This window comes from Nicotiana tabacum, chromosome 3 (genome assembly GCF_000715075.1).
Source record: "Nicotiana tabacum cultivar K326 chromosome 3, ASM71507v2, whole genome shotgun sequence".
NCBI classification, from domain to species: Eukaryota; Viridiplantae; Streptophyta; class Magnoliopsida; order Solanales; family Solanaceae; genus Nicotiana; species Nicotiana tabacum.
The window spans coordinates 34,160,942-34,182,340 of NC_134082.1; the positions used below are offsets into that span (position 1 = coordinate 34,160,942).

Genomic DNA, 21,399 nt, shown 5'->3' on the forward strand with positions numbered 1-21,399 from the left:
ATATTTATATATATATATAATTTATTTTTATCCATATATATATTAAATATCAAAAATCCTTCCACTTCCAGTACTCTATCTCTAACGCCTAATTCCTAAATACGTATACTACAGTCTTTAATACCGTGTGATTGAAGAGTTGAATTCTTGAATTCTCCCTAGTTCGTAACTTCCAAGGATGTGGCATAACTATACAGTAATACAAATGACAACTCCATTTTTCTTGCTTGTCCTTTTGTTGGGAATTTTGCACCGCAAAAACCGTTCTTTTCCTCTTTGATTACTTTAATGTCCACAATAAATGAAAATCATCGACCAACGTAGATTAAAGTCAATACTGATGGACTCAAGAAACCAGAAAACACCATGATAAACAAGAATCAATATTTCTAAGGTCTACTCTGAATTTTTATGCTAGGCTGTCAGCAAACAATTAATACACGCAATATAGATTGAATTAGGCCGATAAAGCCCACAATGTGTTCTGCTTTTTTCACTCTACAACACATGACACATTACATCATTCTTATGTAGGCGTTAACAGACATGTATGTCTGGACTCAATGTGTAATTTCCTATTCTGAATTTGTATGCTAGGCTGTCAGCAAACAATTAATGCACGCAATATAGATTGAATTAGGCCGATAAGAGCTAAACCGATACCAATCCGCCCGATATCTTATCGGGTGGCTAGCGGATTAACACATTTAAAAATCGATAACCGATAAGTCAAACCGTTAAGAGTAAATAACCGCCCAATCCGCTCGATAAGCAGCCCTAAGGAGGTGTACCATGAGCTTCGACAAAAGTTTCCACACTTCAATCCTTGGGGTCAAGGACTATCGGAAGTGGAGGGTAATTGATATGATCACAATGAGTGACATTTCGATTCTTGTTCACTTTCTTTTAAAGAATTGATTGTCGCAGATTAACATAACAATTTCTATTTGAATTGATAGGGTCGTTAGGTTAGTTAGAAGCTCATGTGAGAAGCACGTATGTAGCTAATTTCAAAAGTTAGTTATAACTAACTTTCCCACTCCCTGCTATAAAGCTAATGTTCCCCCTCAATTGTAAGGCACCTGGAAAATTAAGAGAAATAAGACTCTCTCTCTCACACACACATCCTGAACTCAGTTGAGTTCTAATCGCAGAGCAAGCTGTTCAAGAGCAATTCTTCACATTTGTTCTTAGACAAGCTCGATTTCTCTTTTCTTAATCTGAATTTTTGGAGTTGTATCATTCTCACTTATGATGATAAAAGACCAGCAAGAAAAAAGAGAATAATTTTCTTTGGAAAAGGGTCGATGTCACTAGACAATATCTAGATAGACCACTAGTTGTAAAGTGGGAATTCAGCCAACAAGTGTTTTGCGATGCAAGTGTAAACTAATATGACTGCACTTTTGCAACACATCTCATGGTATTTCTCGGAAACAAGAGTTTCAATAGAGACCCTAATTGATCGAAGAATCTGATATTAAGAGAACCTTAACCTAATGGAAACACTATAGCTGAGTAGCTGATACAAGAGGCAAGTACTTGTTCACTTGTTGAGTAAAGCTATCTGAAAACGAACCAAAATAAAACAGAGTTTCAATTAATTAAATGCACAGCAGAATATAATTCTACATCAATCGAACTGTTGTGCTTCAGAAGGACCATTTTTCTAACGAAGATGATGTCCTGGTCAGCTGGTGCAAACCTCAACTATTCCACTGAATACTTGGTCTGCTTTCTTATCACATGAAGATCTACTACGACAAAAAAAAAGAGGTTGCTAAACAGCAATGAGACCGTATTTTTTGGTTGAACGGGATGGTCTTTCCAAACAATGGTGTGCACAATTTGAATGCAGAATCACAATTGAATGAGGAAAAAGAAGCACTTCAATCAACAACACATTATGTCTCAAAAGAACACGCATTTTTTGGTTGAACGGGATGGTCTTTCCAAACAATGGTGTGCACAATTTGAATGCAGAATCACAATTGAATGAGGAAAAAGAAGCACTTCAATCAACAACACATTATGTCTCAAAAGAACACACAGGACCTGGTTGGCATAAACAAATATGCCTAAACATGAGAATACCAATAAGAATACTCAAAAGCAATAATGCAGAATGAGGATAAAAGAAGCACAATAATCTTATGGCACTGAAGCAAAGAAAAGCATGCTTCGCTCAGTTGCAGCTGCTTCCATCTTCAATTGCCTGCATCAAACATGGTAACACTCTGTTCAGCCTGTTCATTGGTAAATTCAAAAGGCGAATGCTAAATACTTTTTTAAAAAAAACAAGACGGTGAAAACCAAATTACTCTTTTATCTGCCTTTGCTATACGCTAACATCATAGTCACATCGTTATGCAACATCTGATAAGGCAACTCGGGAAAGCAAAGTATCCTTTCTTGAATTTAATACTGAGCATACAGTGGCCAAGGCAACAATACACAAATTTTTGAGAAGTTGAGAGTTTGAGAGGCCGTTGATAGCAATATTTTTTATCAATCTAATAACAATCCCTCAGTTTCAAGTTATATGATGCTCTTTCTATTTTGGAATGTTCTACAATATTTGACACAATTCAGTTATACAAGTTCTCTACTAGATGAAACAATTCACATTACTTCCAAATTTTGACGAGATGTTTTATCTACCGGACTAACTTTCAAACACTAATTTAATATTTTTTCCACTATAACTAATATAATATAACAGTCAAATATCATCTTCCAATATCAAGTGAAATACCACGCCATAAACTGTAATAGAGAAAGTAAAGCAGTACACAACGTAAGCTAGAAGCAAACTTAATTACGTTATTCTTGAACTTTCTCTTGGAAATCCATCGACAACTAAGGGGTCGTTTGGTATGAGGTATAAGAAGGTATAAAGGTGGTATAAAAATTTAATACCACCTTAATACTCTGTTTGGTTAGCAAACCAGGTATAAGTTATCCCGGTGTTAATTTTAACACTGGGATAACTTATACCTTATAGAAGGTGGGGTAATTAGTACCGGTATAACTTATACCTTCTTCTTAGAAATTATGCAATTGTCATTCTTAATACAACATACCAAACAATGAATAAACAACAATTCCAACATAACTAATCTCAGCATAACTTATCCCAATATAACTTATACCGGCATAAATTATACCGGTATAAATCGTATTCCAACGAAACGACCACTAAATGTTATGCAAGGCTGCAACATTTTCTTTCCCCACCAGCAAAAAGATCTTAAAAGCAGCAGGTTGAAAAACTCACCAGAGCAGCCCAAATCAAATTAATTCTTATTATGAACTTAAATTATCCAATAATTTTAATTTCTACACTACTATCTTAAAGTCTCTTCTATAGCTTTCTCTAATCATATTTTACCTGGTGAGCAGTTCTACTCATTGATAATATATGACATAAATTCACCAGTATATTGAATTTCAAACAACGAGCCATCATTTTATGCTATTTTGCTTGAAAAAGCAAATTAGTGATCATGGTCCATGGACCTGCTTCTTTTCATCTTTAGCGTATAGTCTTGATTAATTTCTTTACTTCCAGATACTATCCAACTGTTTACACTGTTGACTGATTTTTGGATACAACAAGAGGAAAATTAGGATGATTGACCAACAGTACCATAAAAGATGAGGTACCATGGTGCATGCTCTCTGCAAACGATATTGTGTTAATCAATGAAATTAGAGTGGGTGTCAATCAAAAGTTTCAAACAAATGGCGAAACACTTAAGAGAGTAAGGAATTTAGAATAAGTAGAAGTAAGACACAATACATGCACTACAATTCAAATATGCAGGCTCGATGTTCCAGGAGGCAGGATTGATGTAGGATGGTTGAAACAAAGGAGTGCCAGAGGAATGTTAAGTTACCTACCAAAGTGAAAGGCAAATTTTATAGAACGGCCAGACTAGCAATGTTGTATTGGAGTGAATTCTAGGACTCTTAACCCCCAAAATATCCACAAGATGAGTGTCGTAAAGATGTGAATATTAAGATGGATGTGCAACCATGCAAGATTAGATAAGATCAGAAATGTTCACATCCATTAGAAGGTGCAGCTACAGCAAATGTAGAGGATACAATTAAAGAAGATATTTGTCCACGTATTACGCCTCAAAATGCACTGGTTCTTACATGTGAAAACATAATGACTGAAGGTGCAATATAGGAATTTGCCCAATATCACAAGGAAATAACTTAACTCAAACGATTCGGAACATCTCGAAATCCACGAAAATTTTGCAAAAGATAAAACATAATAAAAACTGAAAATCTATGTTGGGCTCATGGATTATATGACATCTGGGCCCAAAAGGAAAGACTTACATTGCTTATAGTGCAACATTTATTTATTTTACTTGTGTTTTGTGTAATTGGGCTCCTTTGTAATTACTGAACTAGCCCACTTTATATTACCTGTATTTGACTTTTATTTGGGCCATATATAAGCGAAAGGGGCACCCGAATCAGCCCATCAGGATTATTTTCTCAGAATCAGATCTGGAAGGTTCCATCTTTTCCTCTCTTCTCTCTCATGAACCCTAATACTAATTTCTCAAATCTAGATCGATTTCCTCATGTTCTCATGGTATTAGAGCAGGATTCCGATCGATCTCATCTCCCTCTATCTTCCGATGTTACCCTCGTCGAATTTCGTTGAGGATTTCAATCTCATGGAGGTATTGATTTCGTCTTCTACATACTGATTTTGACGGATTTCTGGTCGACTCTAACTTCTCTCGACGTTTTTTGAGTTGTATTTGCTGCTTGAGTGACTGTGGAAGATTATCTACAAGTTCCTGTAGTTGTCATCAAAGTCAAGAATTCTAGGGTTTCACGACTTCATCCTATTTCATCATTGTTGTTGCGTTGCTGGGAAGTGTTGTTTTGAAGGCTGTACTTCCGGTTGCGAAGAAACCGGTAACACTGTGTATCTGTTTCCTTCTGCATAATATTCGTCAGAAAATTGTTGATTGTTGAATGTTATAGTAACAATGGGATCTACTGATGAAAATGTGTCTGGCACACGTGAGTTTATTCCCAAACCCTCCGGTCCTCTATTTGTTCAGTCATTAGATGTTCCTGGTGTCTCTCTTATACCAGTTACCTTTTCTGGGACAAACTTTGGGGGTTGGAAAAGAAGCATCATTGTTTCCCTGTCTGCTACGAACAAAATTGCATTTGTCGATGGTAGTTTACCTAAACCTCCAGATAATTCAATAGAGTCTAATCAATGGGATAGGTGTAATAACATGGTAATTTCATGGTTAACAAGTTCTTTATCCCTTGACATTGTGGATAGTGTCCAGTATTCTAAAACAGCTGAAGACATATGGAGACAGTTAAATAAAAGATATGGAACAGTAGGTGGAACTAAAGCCTTTGAAATTAAGAAAGAACTTGCCTCTACCTGTCAAGGCTCCCTAGATATTGCATCATATTTTAACAAGTTAAAGAAATTATGGGATGAATTGAGGATTGTTCATAAAAACCATGGAAATCACTGCACTTGTGGTGCAAAAGAAGGTATTCTCAAAGAGGAGGAAGAGGATAGACTTCATCAGTTTCTCATGGGACTTAATGAAGTCTATGTCGATGTCAAGAGCAACTTGCTCATGATGCAACCACCTCCAACCCTAGACAGTGCATATAATATTCTTCTTCAAGATGAAAGGCAAAGGCAGATCAACTCCAATTCTCAGTTTGGTCCTGATTCAGCTGCCTTCATTGCCAAAATCAACCTCAATAATCATTCTAGTCCTAACACAAATTATAAGTCTCCTGGTTCCAACACTCAGAGACAATATGGTCAAAGAGTGAATTTTGATCAAGCCAAAGGAAATCTATTCTGCAAATATTGTAAGAAGAGTGGACACTTAATTGATAAGTGCTTCAAGCTTCATGGTTTTCCTCCTGATTTCAAATTCACCAAAGGAAAGAAAATTACAGCAAATGCAACTATTGGTAAAGTGCTCCTCAGTCTGACCTCATGGCTTCTACTAACTTTGCTGGTAAAGTGCTCATTCCAAAAGTCGTGACTTGTTCTCTAGCTTGCATGTTGAGTCAGTCTTCACCTCATAAATGGATTATTGATTCAGGAGCATCTGACCACATGACTTATAACAAAAATCTTTTAACCAACATTACACCTTTGCATATTCCTTACTTTGTCACACTTCCTAATGGATATAATGTTAAAGTTACTTGCACTGGGTCTTTTTCTTTATATCCTTCCATCGTTCTTCCAGATGTTCTCTACATTCCTTCTTTCAAACATAATCTGATTTCTGTGCACAAACTTGTTTTGTTATTAAGATGCATAGCATAGTTTAGTTCTGACTCTTGCTTGCTACAGGGCCCTTCTCTGAAGATGCCTCTGGAGCTTGGTAAACTAGAGGATGGACTTTACAAGTTTGTTTGCACTACTGCATTCTCTTCTTCAGCTCAAAATGTTTCTACTGTGCCTCCTGCCTATAGTTTTCCATCTTTACCTTCTACTATTGTTGTTCCTAGCTCTAGCTCATTGTGTAACTCTAGTTCTTGTCAAAATGTTTTGTCTCCATCTGTGTCATCTTGTAATGAAGCTACACTGAATAGAATGGATATTGTTTGGCATCAAAGACTTGCACATGTTCCTTTTGTTAGAATGAAGGGCATTTCTCTTATATCTTCCTCTTTATCTTCTAAGAAACAATTTTCTTGTGAAATATGTCCTATGGCTAGACAAACCAGACTCCCTTTCCCTGATAGCTCCATTCATAGTACCCATCCCTTTCAACTTATACATGTGGATTCTTGGGGACCCTACCACACTCCTATTTATTCTGGTTCTAGATATTTTCTAACCATTGTTGATGATTTTTCTAGATCCACTTGGACTCATCTGATGGATTCCAAAAGTAATGCATTTTCCTTGATTCAAGCTTTTGTGGCCATAGTCAAATCTCAATTTCACATTACTATCCAAACAATCAGGAGTGACAATGCCTTAGAACTTGGGGGTAGCCATTCTGCCATTTCTTACTTCTCTGATAATGGCATTATCCATCAAACTACTTGTCCTCATACACCACAACAAAATGGTGTAGTTGAGAGAAAGCATAGAACTTTACTTGAGGCTTGTAGAGCTTTGCTTTTTCAATCAAAGACTCCTATTAGATTTTGGGGGGATTGTTTACTCACAACAACTTATATCATCAACAGACTTCCATCTAGGATCCATAACAACAAATCACCTTTTGATGTCCTTTACAATCAAACCCCTTCTTATTCTCACTTGAAAACATTTGGATGTCTGGCCTATACTACTGTACCAATCCCTCATAAGGATAAATTGAAAACAAGAGTGATGCCTTGTGTCTTTCTTGGTTATCCTTTTGCCAAGAAAGGTTACAGACTTTATAACCTAGAAACCAAGCAATTCCTTGTGTCCAGGGATGTTGTATTTCATGAAGATGTCTTTCCCTTCTCTTCTTCCTCCCATGTTCCACAAACTTCTGCCACTTTTCCCACTTCTTCTCCTCCCTCTCATATTTCAGATTCTTTATCCCTTACTCCTCGCATTCTTGATCCTATTCATCCCAATCCTGACCCTACTTCTCTTGTGCCTTCTTCCCCTCCTATTCTTATTTCTGCCTCACCTTCTCTTTCTCCTGCTACTATTCCATCTCATGTTTCCGATTCAACTTCTCCATGTGTTATCCCTTCCCCTGCTCCTACTACAACAGCTCCTCCTCCTCCTAATAGTCCTCTCAGAAGGTCTGACAGACCTCATACCCTTCCATCCCACTTGACTGATTATGTCTGTCAATTGCCACCCTCATTCTCCTGCACCAGTTCTCTGACTCCTCATGCTAAGTTTGAGCCCACTACTTATTCTCAAGCTGCACCTATTCCAGCTTGGCAAGATGCTATGAGGAAAGAGTTTGAGGCCCTCGAGTCTAATCACACATGGGATATTGTAGCTTTGCCTAGTGGAAAGAAACCTATTGGCTGTAAATGGGTCTATAAGATTAAGTATAAAGCTGATGGTACTATTGAGAGGTATAAAGCTAGGCTTGTTATTAGGGGTGACACCCAAGTTGGGGGAGTGGACTTCAATGAAACTTTCTCCCTTGTTGTAAAGATGTCCACTATTAAGTGTCTGATTGTTGTTGCAGTTAAGAGAGGTTGGTCTTTGTTCCAATTAGATATTAATAATGCCTTCTTGCATGGTGATTTGGATGAGGAAGTCTATATGAAGCTTCCTCCTGGTCTTTCTGTCACTACTGCCTCCTGCTCTTCTTCTCCTCCCTTAGTCTGTCGTTTACAAAAGTCCCTCTATGGCTTAAGACAAGCCTCTAGACAGTGGTATGCCAAACTTTCTCAAGCCCTCCACTCTAGAGGTTATGCTCATTCTCTTAATGATTACTACTTGTTCATCAAAGGCTCTTCTAGTAATATGGTTATCATTGTTGTCTATGTTGATGATATAATATTAACTAGGGATGATCTTGCTGAAATTGCTGCTTTAAAGTCATTTTTGGATGTCCAATTCAAAATCAAAGATCTGGGTACTCTTCATTATTTTTTGGGGATTGAGGTTTCTATTTTGCCTGATGGTGTGCTTCTCAATCAAAAGAAATTTGTCTCTGATCTTTTAAAGGAATTTGATTGCCTGGAAGTTGCTTCTGTTGTTTGTCCTCTGGACTTGAACTCCAAATTGAAAGCTGATTGTGGTGACCTTTTGACTCACCCTGAAAGGTATAGGAGCTTGGTTGGGAAGTTGTTGTTGCTCACTCACACTAGGCCTGACATTTGATTTGGGGTGCAACACCTTAGTCAATTTCTTCGGTCTCCAAGGGTCCCTCACATGGCTGCTGCTCTACACATGCTGAGGTACCTCAAGGGAACCTCTGATCTTGGCCTCTATTACTCTAACTCTTCTGATTTCAATGTCTCAGCTTATTCAGACAGTGATTGGGCAGCCTGACCGGACACCAGAAGGTCTGTTACTGGTTTTTGTGTCTTTTTAGGTGATAGCTTAATCTCTTGGAAGTCTAAAAAACAACCTGTGGAGTCTTTATCTTCTGCTGAGGCTGAATATCGAGCCCTCAGCAAGGTGGTAGCTGAATTAACCTGGCTTGCACGAGTTCTCAATGATTTTGGTGTTCAGGTTTCTTTCCCTCTTTCTGTGTTCTGTGACAACCAAGCAGCTGTTCATATTGCTAAAAATCTTGTTTTTCATAAGCGGACCAAGCATATTGAGGTAGATTGCCACTTTGTTCGAGGGAAGCTTTCTGAAGGCTTCATTCAACTCTCTCATGTTCCCACTTCACAGCAGCTGGCCGATGTCCTCACTAAGCCTTTAACTGATCTGCTTCATCATCAATTTCTTCGCAAGTTGCAGGTGTTCTCCCCCTCCAACTTGAAGGGGGTGTTGGACTCATGGATTATATGGCATTTGGGCCCAAAAGGAAAGACTTATAGTGCTTATAGTGTAGCATGTATTTATTTTACTTGTGTTTTGTGTAATTGGGCTCCTTTGTAATTACTGAACTAGCTCACTTTATATTACCTGTATTTGACTTTTATTTGGGCCATATATAAGCGGAAGGGGGAACCCGAATCAGCCCATCGGGATTATTTTCTTAGAATCAGATCTGGAAGGTTCCATCTTTTCCTCTCTTCTCTCTCATGAACCCTAACACTAATTTCTCAAATTTAGATCGATTTCCTAATGTTCTCAATCTATATACGTGATAGTAACTAGAAGTTTAACATTTACTAAAAGACTCTAGATATCTCCAAAAATATAACTACAACAGTACATTAGAGAATCCATAGTGTTATGTAATCCTTAAGTACGAGGTATTAAAATATTATGAACTCAAACATAGCATTTATGATGAGGATTGATATAATCGACCACAACATGCTTGTTCCATTCTTGCACTTGGCTTCTCCTAAAGTATTGGTGCCACGACGTAATAAGAGAATTGCAATCACAATATCAGTGAATTCAGTGGACAGGTTAAAAAAATCACCTTGTAGTCTATTAAGGTGCATAGAAAAACAAATTTACCTATGTAAAACCCCGTACAATTCTAAAAACAATTTGGACTAATGTGCTAATGACATGAGTAAGGTAACCCCAATGTGTATATGGACCCACACGAGAATGGTGCAGCCACTAGGATAGATAATGTGTATAGTATAAGTTGGATGTATTTTGAAGTGCTGAAGTAGTCCAAAGAGGCCAAGGATCAAAATAGGAAACAATGGTAACCCTCGGTACCTTTCACGTTAGTGTAATTACATAGTTTTGGTCTATTTATCTGGCCAAGTAGTTGCTTGGTCATCATAGAATTGGATGCATTTGAGAGACTTCATGGCTTGAATGCTAATAGTGCCACATTTACTAGCATCTTCTTAGCACAACAGCCTAGTGTCAGACTTCCTACACTCAAAAACGTGGCAACGTAGCTCACAGGTCATGCCCCGGCACGTCCAGCCTAGTACAACCCAAGGGTCCTAAGAAACGGCACTGGCCAAGTTGAGGGACAGAATACTTCTAGCAACACGAGCTCAAGGCTTGAGGAAATTCAGGGGCTCGCACTGTGAGCTCAGCGCAAAGGAGCTCAAGGACAAATTCCAGTTACAACAAAGTTATGCCACTGTGGGCCTTATCGCGAGAAAGACAAGTCTGGGAAACTAAGAAGGCTTGTGAATGAGCCAAAACAAGAAAGTTATGAGACCGCAGTGCTATAAATACACTGAGGTCGAGGAAACAGAATATTTTGGTCATTCATTGGACTTGAGAGATCAAGGGAGAAGACACGGACATAAATTAAATTCATCGCAACGAGAGTCATTTATTGTGATTGTTGATAGATTTTAACAATTTAATACAAGTATTAACATCCAAATATTTGGATTCCACGGAAATCTCAAGAATCACCAAGAACAACCAAATTCTTGAAGGTTAGAGTGTTTTTCCAACAAGATAATCTCACATCTTGACTTCAGCATGATGACTAAATAAGTTTATTAAGCATATTTGTGGGTAGAAATTGTGGTTAAACATTTTTGTATTGTTAGAAATTATGGTTATATATGGTATAAAAGTAACTTTATAGTTGGGACTTGTGAAGAAGAAGATGAGTAGTAAAACTGGAGATTAAAGAATGAGTTGGGTAGTGACTTGGTAAACACCATATTAAATTAATGGACATGTTTAATGGTATAAATGAAGGGGATTGAATTTGGATGGCGTGTAGCTAATCTATGAACCGTAGATAGCTCATATTGATCTTCTTTGGATAGGAATTGACGGAAATTAAATGTAATTCATACAGATATTGGACACATTGGACGTCATTGGGATAGCTTGGAGGCAAAATTGAGGTAAGTTAGAGATGTACTTTCCTTTAAATCATTTTCCTCGAATATTATCTTTCCAAGTTTATGAAAGTATGATCAGAATGTAAGTTCATAAGAGCAAGCGAGCCATACTCTACATGTTTTATGCAAATTAATATTTTTGCTATCTCATGACGGTGTATAAAGTATATGCATGTAATATTAGGTCTTGGTTAACATTTGTCAAAGAGCACTCTATGTTATGTTTATGAATGGATACATACCCTAGAGTTAAAAGGTTTCAAATTGAGTAGACAAAAGCAAAATACCTAGAGTGTAAGGTCAGTGACATGACTCATGAAGCGGATGCGAACGTGAGACTTAATATACAAACCATCTCTAAGAGAGAAAGTTTCAAGTACCTAGGATCTATAATCCAAATTCATGAGGAGATTAAGGACGATATCACATATTGTATTGGTGCAGGGTGGATAAAGCGAATGCTCGCATCTGGTATTTTGTTTGATAAGAATGTAACACCAAGACTTAAAGGTAAGTTCTACAGAGTGGTGGTAAGATCGGCTATATTGTGGACAGAGTGTTGGTTAGTAAAGAACTCTCATGCTCAGAAGATGCGAGTAGCAGAAATGAGGATTCTGAGATGGATGTGTGATCATACCAGGAGTGATAAGATTAACACTGAAGATATCCAGGACAAGGTCGGAGTGGCTTTCGTAGTGGATAAAATGCGGAAAACGAGACTGTGATGGTACGAGCATGTGAAGAGGAGACGCACAGATAACCCAGTAAGTAGATGTAAGGGATTGGCCATGGTGGACCTAAGGAGAGATAGAGGTAGGTCAAAGAAGTATTGTAGAGAGATGATTAGTTAGGACATGGTGCAACTTCAACTACCGAGGACATAATTCTTAATAGGAGGGTGTAGAGGTTAAAATTAGGGTAAAAGATAGTCTAACATATCCCTGTCCCATACTAGTAGTAATAGTATTATTTTTTTTAGTTTCAATATGCAAATTTCTACTATTACATGCTGTTTCTTTCGCTTCAGTCATCATATCATCTTATCTTATTGTTGTTACTGCTTATTTTTCTTCTGTCCTTGAGTTGAAGGTCTATCAAAAATATTTTTTCTATCTTCACAAGATAGGAGTAAGGTGTGCATACATACTATCTTTCGCAAACCTCACTTGTGGAATTACATTGAATTTATTATTCTGTGATAAAAAAATCATTTTTTCATGCACTACTTGTTTTCAAACTATATGATTTGATTTCAAATGCAGAAATTTATGTTAAAACCACCGGCGATAAGTTCGGATCCAAAAAGATATTTAAGGGTCACAAGTGCCAAAGTTACAAAAGAATGATTCATAGGCCATGAATCAAAGTTCAATGTATAAAGGACCGAAAGGAGTTATATGTTTAAAATATAAGAAATTGGGAACCTTGGTAATTGAGAGGGTATTCGATTTCAGAAGGGATTAGCATTTATCTAGAACCAGACATGTCATTGAGGGATCATAATTTGTCCATTTATGAATTGCAATTATATGTGTACGAGTAAAATCGAGGGTAAAGTTTTTTCCGATTCCCCAATAAGGAAACAATAAGAAAGCTCGGTTTGATGCGACTACAAGCAAGACCGAAGAACCACCCGTATCGAAATCCGGGAGGAGTGAACGATGTATCTGAGATCGGGTATGGCAAAATAACAGACCCAAATTAAGTAAAATCTCTAGGCTATGAGAAAAGGGGGAACGCTTATGCATGACAAGTAGGGAGCCGCAATATTCTCCCTCAACCGAATATTTCGGCGCGAATCCCGTCCAATATGTGGATTGGCATTTATCAAAAAAAGAAAATTTTTACCTTATTTAGACTTGTACTAGAACTAAAATTCCCCTACTATATAAAGGAGAAAGTCTCTTTTATTTTGACACACCATTGACATGCAAATCAAAGTAATAAAAGTTCATTTTTGTCTTCCAGCTATTATTCAAAGTGTTCTTCAGTTATTCTGTTCTTTAATCGCACTCAAATTTATATCAAGAGTTCGATCGAGACCAAATTTCAGTGTTCAACTTAAGATAAGGCTTGGTCATCACATTATAAATGGTTTGATTGTTCATTTTATCTTTAACTTAGTTACTTTTTGTTCTTAGATAATTTGTATTGAATTAAATCACATATTCTTTAAACCACGTACAAATTTAATTATTATTCATTTTTTAGGGTAAACAATGCGCCTATGGGGTGCCATGTTATGTTGTTCTGCACACATAGTTATTCTGTTCTTTAATCGCACTCAAACTTATATCAAGAGTTCAATCAAGACCAAATTTCAGTGTTCAACTTAAGATCAGGCTTGGCCATCACATTATAAATGGTTTGATTGTTCATTTTATCTTTAACTTAGTTACTTGTTGTTCTTAGATAATTTGTATTAAATTAAATTACATATCCTTTAAACCATATACAAATTTAATTATTATTCATTTTTTAGGGTAAACAATGCTCCTATTGGGTGCCATGTTATGTTGTTCTTGCAATATAGGTGCACACACAGGGAGTGAGACATGCTAGGCTACTACTTCCTTATTTTGGTGAGCCCCCACTGCCGGGGGCGGCTCTAAAGTAAGGCAGATGAACCCCTTGTCTTAAGCCCCCAAATATTAAGGGCCCTAAAATTATAAAATACTGCTAGTATATTAATATTGTATATGATGTATAATTTATATAATTATAATTAACAAAAAAGTTCAATTTTTTACATTTATTAAATTTGATTGAGGTTGTACGATTGAGTGAGTAAATAATCACAAATTTTCTCTCTTATTAAATTAAATGATATATTTACCTTTTCATCAATTCTATTTTTTTTTATGTACACTTTTTTTTCCTTCATGTTTTTAACTATTTCACTCTTTAATTTCAACTCGGATTCTCTGAATTAGCTATTTAATTTGTTATATTTAATTAATCTATACCTCAAAAAGCAACTTCGTTTGTGTCTTATCTTTTTTAATTAAGAAATTCTTGAGGGCAGCGACACAAGATTCAAATCGATAGATAATGAGCAAACCCCTCTGCCATTTTTTACTTAAATATCATGCTATTGTCCATGGGAGAGTTCGAAATCGTGATGTGAGCCTAATCTCATCACGCGTTGCGCTCTTGCTACTAGACCAAAGTCATGTAGGTTTCTTTTGTATCTTATTATAATATGGAGTTTATGAAAATAAGGACTTTTTAATATATTTTGGCTTCAGACTACAAAATTCTTTGAGCCACCCCTGCCCACTACTATTATCAGTGGGGGCTAGTCTTGTTTTTTTATTTGTCTACATAGCCAGTATATCGGCCAGAGGTTACATGATACAGTATACATGAAAGATCTACTTAGGCACATGAAACTTCATGTCATTTTACATTTATGATATGATTTCAACATCATGCATGAGGCGTATGAGCCATACTTCCAGTTTATGATTACGTCATTGGGGCAGGTGTTTAAGTTATTAAAGTTAATCATGTTTTACTAAATGATGCATGTATGTATGTTCATGATTATGGGTAGGCATAATTAGTTGGTTCGCTCGATAAAAGTTAAAGGCATTTTGTGTCGATCCTGTACTCTCCTAAATTTGGAGCGTGACAACCTACAGATCAAATTCTTGGAAATTCGAATAGGAGAAATGAAGTAAATCAATCTAATTCTCTTAAACACAAGTCAAAACACAAGTAAATTAATCTAATTCTCCCAAATTTCCAAAATATTCTTTAATATCTTAATTTCTCTATATTCAGCTATAACCATCCTTCTCGGGGGTTTTGGATGGTTTACCATCTTCCTCAAAAGTCAAAACACTCCTCTTTGTCTTACTCATAAAATGTTTCATCAAAATTACTCCTTTTTGAGATTGAAGTTGTCCTCTTATATTATTTATTATTCTGTCAGAACTTCCTCTTCATTGTTGCTCATATCTTTTGGGGTTTTTGTGGCAGTTGTATTAGTTCTTCTTCATCACTTTCATTTTAACTCTTATCATCACTTTTCTCAGCACTATCATTTTCGCTATGATCATCACTATTTACATATATGGATATGTTGTGGGGACATCAAATTATGTGAATATTCATAGCATATTGAGTCAACATGATCACCTAGGGGTGCTATGTCACAGAGAATTTCAGAGGAATAGTTTCTCAATTTAGGGCATGTTTTGGAAGGACAATGTGCAATTGGAGTGTAATTGGATATAAATACACAAGTTTGGATTATTTATCTAGCTTATTTGATTAATATGAAATTGAGTGTAATTGACGGGTTGCAATTATACTTTTCAATTACAATGTGACTATTCAAATTCAATTTTATTATTCTTTTTACAATAAATTCTTCCATTTCAAATATATGGGGAACCCTTTTAAAAATAATTTCGTGCTTTGCTACCTTTTTTATTCGTTAGTACAATGATTTATTGCAGAAAAATACCTTCTAAACTCATATATATCCTTTTATTATTTGAAAATGAAACAATTCATGAATTTCATATTATATTCAAATGAGTTGAAGCTACTGATTACTCTTTACAATATTAATTGCTAATATATAATAATAATAATAATAATAATAATTATTATTATTATATATATATATATATATATATATATATATATATATATATTATATCTATCTTAAATACCTAGTTATAAATAATGTAATAATTTTTAGATGCACGTTAAAGTTTTTTTACTTGTTCTTCTCAAAAATGTTTATTAATTTTATTTAACTTATACTTTTAAATTTTCATTTAACTTATACTTCAAAAAATGTGTATTTTTGAAGGATTTGATACGAATGCGACAGCATTTTGAAAAATTTGTTGTAATAACTAGGAGAATAATTATATCATGTTGTAATCATATTGTGATTTTAAACACACTACTTTACATTTCTTTTTTGTGATCTAATAATGGGGCACAAAGATGGAGGCATATCTTGGTTAACTATTAGGGGTGAAAATGAGCAGGTCGGATTGAATATGTGCGGATCAATAAAATATTAGTTAGTTAGAAAAAAGGTCAATACAACAACAATACCACCCTAGTAAAATCTAGGTATAAAGGTCAATAAATGTCCTTATATTACCACGTTAGTTAAGCTGCTGATTGTTAATAGCTCCATCTACTAACCATGAAAGTGTTTATAAGGCATTTTTGAAGTTTTTCAAAAGTTGAGTTTGTAAACAAGAGTTTTTTGACATAGATTTGGTAAAACCTGAAAAAAGAATTATTAAATATGTGTTAAAAAATAATTTTAGTTGAAAAAAAGTTAAAAGTTTTGTGAGTGGAAAGAATATTTTCATATTTTTAACTTTTTTTTTCAAAAACAGATCATATATATTGCATGAACAAATAGTGTTTTCAAAATCCTATTGAAAAAGTGTAGCCAAAATCTATACCAAAGGGAAGCTTAGTTTTGGGTTAAAGTGTTAATCTGGGCTTTTTTCTCAGAAAAGAAAAGGAAAAAAAAAACTTTTTCAGGTAACAATTCAAAAAAAAAAAAACCTTTTTTCAAAAAAAAAATCCAATATTGAAAAAACTCAAGATCTAGTTTCTAGAGTTTTTAAAACATAAAAAACAGAGTTTAAATATTTTAAAAAATATATTTATTTTACAAAAACAGATCAAACAAACACTTACTATCAAATCTTGAAAAAAGCAGCTCAACTAGTATCATGTGTTTGTCTCCAAAATGAAAAGCAGCTGCCATTTCTCATGGTTTAAACTTTAAACCAAATAGGGTATCTATCAGCTAGGTTATAATATAGCCTCGCCTCATTTAACAACTCCAAAGCTCCAAACCCTAGCGGCGTTAAACTGCCAGGTGTTGCCTGAATTGTGACTGACATTTTGGGTGGGGCTCTATAACTAAAGGAGACATAATAAATTAAGTAATAAAAAAGGTGTGTTAATTAATATCTGTCTTCCACCATTGTTAAAGTGAACCCTTCATTTCACTGATTAACACCTGGCTATGGCTATAGACATGCTAGGAAGAAGGGAACCAAACAATGAGACAGCCAAGCCGATCCCCCCTTCCTTATTCGCAGGAATCTATGCAGACAACATACTAGGTAGCAGTGTATAAAATATAGGAGAAAATTAATAGTCTTACCTTTATCTGAAACCAAGAAATGAAAAGCCATTTTCATTGTACTATAACACGTCAATCCAAAAAGTAACCAGAAATGAGAAAACTTTATCAAAAAAAAAAAAGTTTAAAGAAAATGTGGAAAAATAAGCAGGAAGATAGAGCATAAGATTTAAAAGAGAAAATAATTACCATTTGTGAAGATGGGATGGAAACTCAGTTTTTTCCTTTTCCTTTCTGGTCTGAATGCCTACTGTCATTATAGAAGAGCTGTAAACGGCCGGCATCATATGCAGACAGAAAGTGGTGATGGTTGTCAACTGATGCAGCAGCTGTGTTGTTGGGAGCTGTAGCAGCATCTATTGTGCTGCCATTGAAGAAACTTTGTGATCCCTCATACCTCTGGAAATGAGGCAACAAAGAAGAACAATTGGACTGAAGGGTCCCCCTATTATAACCAGCAAGGCCGGAAGAAGACGATGATGATATGCTAAAGTTCAAATTATACTCATTAGCACTATTACTGGCATGGCCATTAGTTCCCAAATGGTCACTTAAAAATGGAAAATGCTGCAGCTCGGGAGGATGGTCTCCCGTAATACTAAACATTGGTGATGACACAGGGAGTGGCTGTTGTTGTATAGGATTTCCCAAATGAACTTGGGCTTGAAAACCAGAAGTAGAGTTGTCGTTTCCACGAAGACCTAAAAGTCCTGAGGGAAAGTAGTCAAATGGAGATGAGGAGGACCATTGCCTAGGAGATTTGTTAAACAAGTTTGTCTCACTACCTCTACCATTACAAGTAATATTATTGTTCATACCTCCCGTCAATAGTTCGGTGAAAGAAGAATTCTGGGAAATGCGATGCACATTTTGGTGATGTGCAGTTCGAGTCGACTCGTTTTCTTTCTCTTTCTCCTTCTCCTTCTCTGCAGCCCTTTCCCTTGCCCGTTCCCTCGCCTTGACGCGATTTTCTGACCGGGATAGAGACAACCCAGAACCTTTGCTTGTCTCAGAAGTGCTACTACAAGCAGATTTCGACAAAGACACATGTTGTTGGTAATTCGGATCACCGTCCATTTCAACCTCAGCTGAATCAAGACCTTGCTCAGTTCCAGCACTAGACCTTTTATCCTCACTGATCTGTTGTGTGTCTTGAAAAGCATTGAGAGAAGGAAGCTCCGAGATTGAAGGAGCTGCTGCTTTTAACAACCATTCAACAGCTTTGCTTGGTTGATCATAACCAAGTCGATCTTGCAAATCGTAGAACTGTATAGCTGTGTTAACAGACAGCCTAACTCTCCGATCTCGAAGTCCTTTTGAAGTCCACACTTTGCTGTGCCTATCTTTCCCTCCTGATGCACGAGAAACTCGAACACTCCGATTTGAAGGCCACCCACAAAGCCTACCAATACCACCGCCGCCAAGCCCATTACTCCCTTTCACCGCTTCATTTTCATCTTGTGACTCAAATCTACCATTTCCATTGCTGATTCTTGGAAACTTACACCCTTGTTTTTGAATCTCATCCACCTCCATACCACTTTCATACCTTTCTCAAACAACCACTCTAAACCAACCCACCTTTCTTGAAAAAGAGAGAATAACACCAATCAGCAAAGAGGGTATTTTTTTTTGTTCTCTATGTGGATTTGGGATTGTAATTAGGGTTTCGGGATGGAGGAGAAAAAGAAAGGTAGATAAGAAAAAAAGTGTAGGTAGGTGTATGGGTTGATGTGGGGGGTGTATGTAGATGTGGGTTTTGGATGTACTTTGCATTGATGATGATCACACAGAGTACTTTGGCTTTTTCGGTGATATTTGCATACATACACACAAAAATAAAGAGAAAAAAAGTTGGGTTCGATGTATCACGTTTGGTACCAGAGAGGGAGGGGGGGCTGGTTGAAAATGTCAGAAGAGAGGAGAGGGAAAAGAAAGCTCCTTTTGGCAGTGCTTTCAAAAGCAAAGCCTGTCTACTTGCTCAGAACTCTTAGCTCCTCAGCCCTGTAAGAAAATTTACAGTCAAACTCATAACCACAAAAATCAGAAGCCCCTACCCCCCACAAAAAAGTTTAAGATATGAAAATATAAATAAAGACAAGATATGAACAAGCATCAGATGCTAGAGAGACGTACAACACTCCTTCTTTTGCTATCTTTATACTACTGGACTTGAATTCTTGATTCTATCAGTAAGCTTTGCCACCATCATAATGAAACCCCATAAGCTAGAAAAGCTAGTACTAGCATGTTTTATTATAGTAAATGAAAAAGTCTATTTTTCCCCTTTGATCTGAAAAAAAAAATTAAAAATAGCCTTTTTCACTTGGCTTCAGATTTAAACTAGGGAACTGCAGGGTTGATGAGAAAAAGTTAAGCAAGAGGAGTAATTGCTGCTGCTACTTGATCTAAAGAAGAAGAAGCCTTTGAAGGGTAAAGCTTTTTGTGGCTAATTAAAGCTTTGCTGACCCTAGATATTGCTATCCTCAGAGGTAAAAGATTAACCACAAACAGAGAAAAAAAATGGAAAATGATTTAATTAAACTGTTTCCCCTGGATATTAAATTTAATCTTTTTACACAATACCATGCATCAACAATTAACAAAGAAATAAAAAAATGATAGCATTTACTTGTGCCTATCTATATGTCTTCAACAACTATATTATATAATTTAGATGAAACATTTCTCTTATCGAGAGTTAAACGGTGTGAAGTTTAGCCAATATTTTAAAATATATTTTATTATCAAATTTACATGAGGCAAAATTATAATTTATAGTATTTTTTATGTAGCTTTTGAATATTTAAAGTTTAATTTTAAAATATTAATTTGAACTTATTTTATTTAACTTTAAAATTAAATCAAATTAATTCTCGATAAGCGAAAATATATCATAATCAACTCAAATATATAAATTTGTAGGTATTTATCTACCCTTGTCTCTTGAAGAGATGCAATAAAACGACAAGATGTAAACTGTTGGATCTGTGAGTTTTGTGCTCTTTCAAGGGCTCCAACTTGCCAGATCAGCTTCTGCTTTCACATACAATCACTTCCACAAGTCACAAAAATATCTTCCTTAAATTCCAGCCCTTCAATTATGACAATATTTTTTTCCTTTTTTTAATCATTATAACCAAAAAGGATGCTTCTTTAATGTAGTTTTAGCTAGATAAAATGGTAAGTTAATAAAAGACCTAATTTTGCAAGAAAAGAGTACTAGTAGCTTCTTAAACCCATCCAGATAAATAAGATATCACAAACGTAAACCTGAAAACTACTAAAGAAGCATTTTTACACACAAAAATATTACTACTTTTACCTTGATAAATACTATAAAAAGTAGTAATCTTGGCACACCAAAATGCGAATTTTTAAATTGGGAAATGGGACAAATGAAGACAGATCAAAAGGAGCAAGTAGAAGAAGATGATGATGAAGAAGAAGGAAATAGGTAAGAAAGTAGGAAGCTAGTTCCAAAGTTCGAAGAATGTTACCCCAATTTCCTGAAATTTTGCTTCCTCATCTCACAACTTTCCGTACTCCAAACCCCAAGTCACTACTGATTCTACTCAAACCCAAAAAATCTAGTAGCAAAATAGTACTCCAGTAGTATTAAACTAGAAAAAGAAACTCTTAGCTGAATAAATTGTTTTGTCGCTATCTTCTTCGGTCCTCATTAGTAGAGCTGAAAATAGGTTAGCTGTTAATAAAAGCTTCGAACTAATTATCCCTATTATTTGGAAGGAGGAAAATCCAACCTTAGATTATTTATTTTTTTGGATTATGAATTTAAAGAATATCTAAAATATGTGTGGAGAGAGAAAGAGAAAGTGAGTAGATTC

The 21,399-nt window shown here is 35.7% G+C and overlaps 1 protein-coding gene across 3 annotated transcripts; it reads right to left on the reverse strand.

Moving 5' to 3' along the window:
• Window positions 1-1,991: 1,991 nt before the first annotated feature.
• LOC107789416 (transcription factor TCP2) lies at window positions 1,992-21,177 on the reverse strand. Of its 3 annotated transcripts, XM_016611214.2 has the most exons (4): window positions 19,688-20,194; window positions 18,370-19,555; window positions 17,741-18,261; window positions 1,992-2,215 (listed from the first exon to the last, which is right to left on the reverse strand). In XM_016611214.2, exons 2-3 carry the CDS (start codon window positions 19,085-19,087, stop codon window positions 17,765-17,767), a joined length of 1,215 nt encoding a protein of 404 aa, XP_016466700.1. In that variant the 5' UTR covers window positions 19,088-19,555; window positions 19,688-20,194; the 3' UTR covers window positions 1,992-2,215; window positions 17,741-17,764. The 3 variants fall into 3 exon arrangements, with proteins under 3 accessions (XP_016466700.1, XP_016466699.1, XP_016466698.1); XM_016611213.2 differs by lacking the exon at window positions 19,688-20,194 and adding an exon at window positions 21,052-21,177 and having other exon boundaries at window positions 17,741-19,555; XM_016611212.2 differs by having other exon boundaries at window positions 17,741-19,555; window positions 19,688-20,023.
• Window positions 21,178-21,399: the final 222 nt, after the last annotated feature.

What these genes read in the sequence shown, in the direction of transcription:
- LOC107789416 (XM_016611213.2), bottom strand. Translation starts at nt 19,087, where the DNA reads ATGGAGGTGGATGAGATTCAAAAACAAGGGTGTAAGTTTCCAAGAATC.